A 2,120-nucleotide genomic window follows, 5' to 3' on the forward strand; every position below is an offset into this window, starting at 1 on the left:
ATGGGGGCAGAGTCTTGTATTGGTCTGATATTTAGGTGCAGAAACGTTTTTCATATCAGACAAGTTCATGCTCATGTGGTGGTCAACGGAACATTCCAAGATCTCGTTGTTGCTAATAAGCTCCTTTACACGTATGTCCAACACAAGGCCATGGATGATGCTTATTATCTGTTTGATGGAATGACAATGAGAGACCCCACAACTTGGAGTGTCATGGTTGGTGGGTTTGCCAAGGTAGGTGACCATACCAGTTGCTATGCTACCTTTAGGGAGGTTCTCAGATGTGGTGTTACACCTGATAACTACACTTTGCCCTTCGTGATAAGAACTTGCAGAGACAGAAAGGACCTTCAAATGGGTCAAGTGATTCATGATGTGATCTTGAAACATGGGTTGCATTTGGATCATTTTGTTTGTGCCTCCCTAGTTGACATGTATGCCAAGTGCATGGTCATTGAGGATGCTCGGCGGCTGTTTGAGAGAATGCGAAGTAAGGACCTTGTGACTTGGACAGTGATGATTGGTGCTTATGCTGATTGCAATGCCTATGAGTCATTGGTCTTGTTTGATCGGATGAGGGAAGAAGGTTTTGTTCCTGACAAGGTTGCTATGGTGACTGTTGTCAATGCCTGTGCCAAATTGGGGGCTATGCACAGGGCTGCGTTTATTAATGAATATATTTTTAGGAATGGTTTCTCTTTGGATGTGATATTGGGGACTGCAATGATTGACATGTATGCTAAGTGTGGTAGTGTTGAGTCTGCAAGAGAGGTTTTTGATAGGATGAAAGAAAAAAATGTTATTTCATGGAGTGCCATGATTGCTGCCTATGGGTATCATGGGAGGGGGAAGGAAGCCCTTGATTTATTTCATATGATGTTGAGATGTGCAATATCGCCCAATAGGATCACCTTTGTCTCCCTCTTATATGCTTGTAGTCATGCAGGGCTGATTGAAGAGGGTCTTCACTTTTTTAATTTGATGTGGGAAGAGCATGCTGTTAGACCTGATGTCAAACATTATACCTGTATGGTTGATCTTCTGGGCCGTGCTGGGAGGTTAGATGAGGCCTTTAAACTGATTGAGGCCATGACTATTGAAAAAGATGAGAGGCTGTGGAGTGCTTTGCTTGGGGCATGTAGAATTCATGGGAACATGGAGTTGGCAGAAAAGGCAGCCAATTATCTACTTGAGCTACAGCCACAAAATCCAGGGCACTATGTTTTATTATCTAATATTTATGCAAAAGCTGGTAAGTGGGAAGAAGTGGCAAAATTCAGGGATATGATGACCCAAAGGAAGCTGAAGAAAGTTCCTGGATGGACATGGATTGAAGTGGATAACAAAACCTATCAGTTTAGTGTTGGGGATAGATCCCATCCTAAATCAAAGGAGATCTATGAGATGTTGATGAGTTTAATTAAGAAGTTGGAGATGGCTGGTTATGTGCCTGATACAGATTTTGTGTTGCAAGATGTCGATGATGAAATTAAGCGAAAAATGTTGTACACACATAGTGAAAAGTTGGCTATTGCATTTGGCCTAATTGCCATCTCCAAGGGTGACCCCATTAGGATCTCCAAAAATCTGAGGATCTGCGGTGATTGTCACACATTTAGTAAAATGGTTTCAGCTATTATGAGAAGGTCCATAGTTGTTCGGGATGCAAATCGCTTTCACCATTTTAGTGAAGGAACTTGTTCCTGTGGGGACTATTGGTAGCATGATGATAGAGTAAAGATCAGTTTCTTATGTCTAACTAAATATTACATTTACTTACCAAGTATCAAAACATATGATAAGAGACGGGTATTTGGTAAGTTTAGACTCCATACTGGCCTTCTGCATTATGAGTAGATTTTTGGAATACATAACCTGATATATAAACAGAAAAGAATCTCATTGATCCACAGTAATTGATAGATAGATAGAAAAAATAGGAAATTTATGGGAATCTGGACTGTTTTTATTCTGAACCTGTTTCATGGTAATGTGAGTTACTTTTGCTAGCTCCTGCTTGCTAATTATCTTGATATGGTATAATCAAATTGTTATTGTCAACTTGCTTGTTTGTGTGTATCAGGGTATGTATAAAGCTTTTAATCAATTTCTAAATTCCC

The 2,120-nt window shown here is 40.2% G+C and overlaps 1 protein-coding gene across 1 annotated transcript; it reads left to right on the plus strand.

Moving 5' to 3' along the window:
* Window positions 1-1,825, plus strand: LOC133298206 (pentatricopeptide repeat-containing protein At1g08070, chloroplastic-like). The gene has a single exon (XM_061497461.1). It carries the CDS (start codon window positions 1-3, stop codon window positions 1,720-1,722), a length of 1,722 nt encoding a protein of 573 aa, XP_061353445.1. The 3' UTR covers window positions 1,723-1,825.
* The last annotated feature ends 295 nt before the right edge of the window (window positions 1,826-2,120 follow it).

Source organism: Gastrolobium bilobum, unplaced genomic scaffold (assembly GCF_033153095.1).
Source record: "Gastrolobium bilobum isolate Gb01-03AN ecotype WA unplaced genomic scaffold, APGP_CSIRO_Gbil_v1 utg897, whole genome shotgun sequence".
NCBI classification, from domain to species: domain Eukaryota; kingdom Viridiplantae; phylum Streptophyta; class Magnoliopsida; order Fabales; family Fabaceae; genus Gastrolobium; species Gastrolobium bilobum.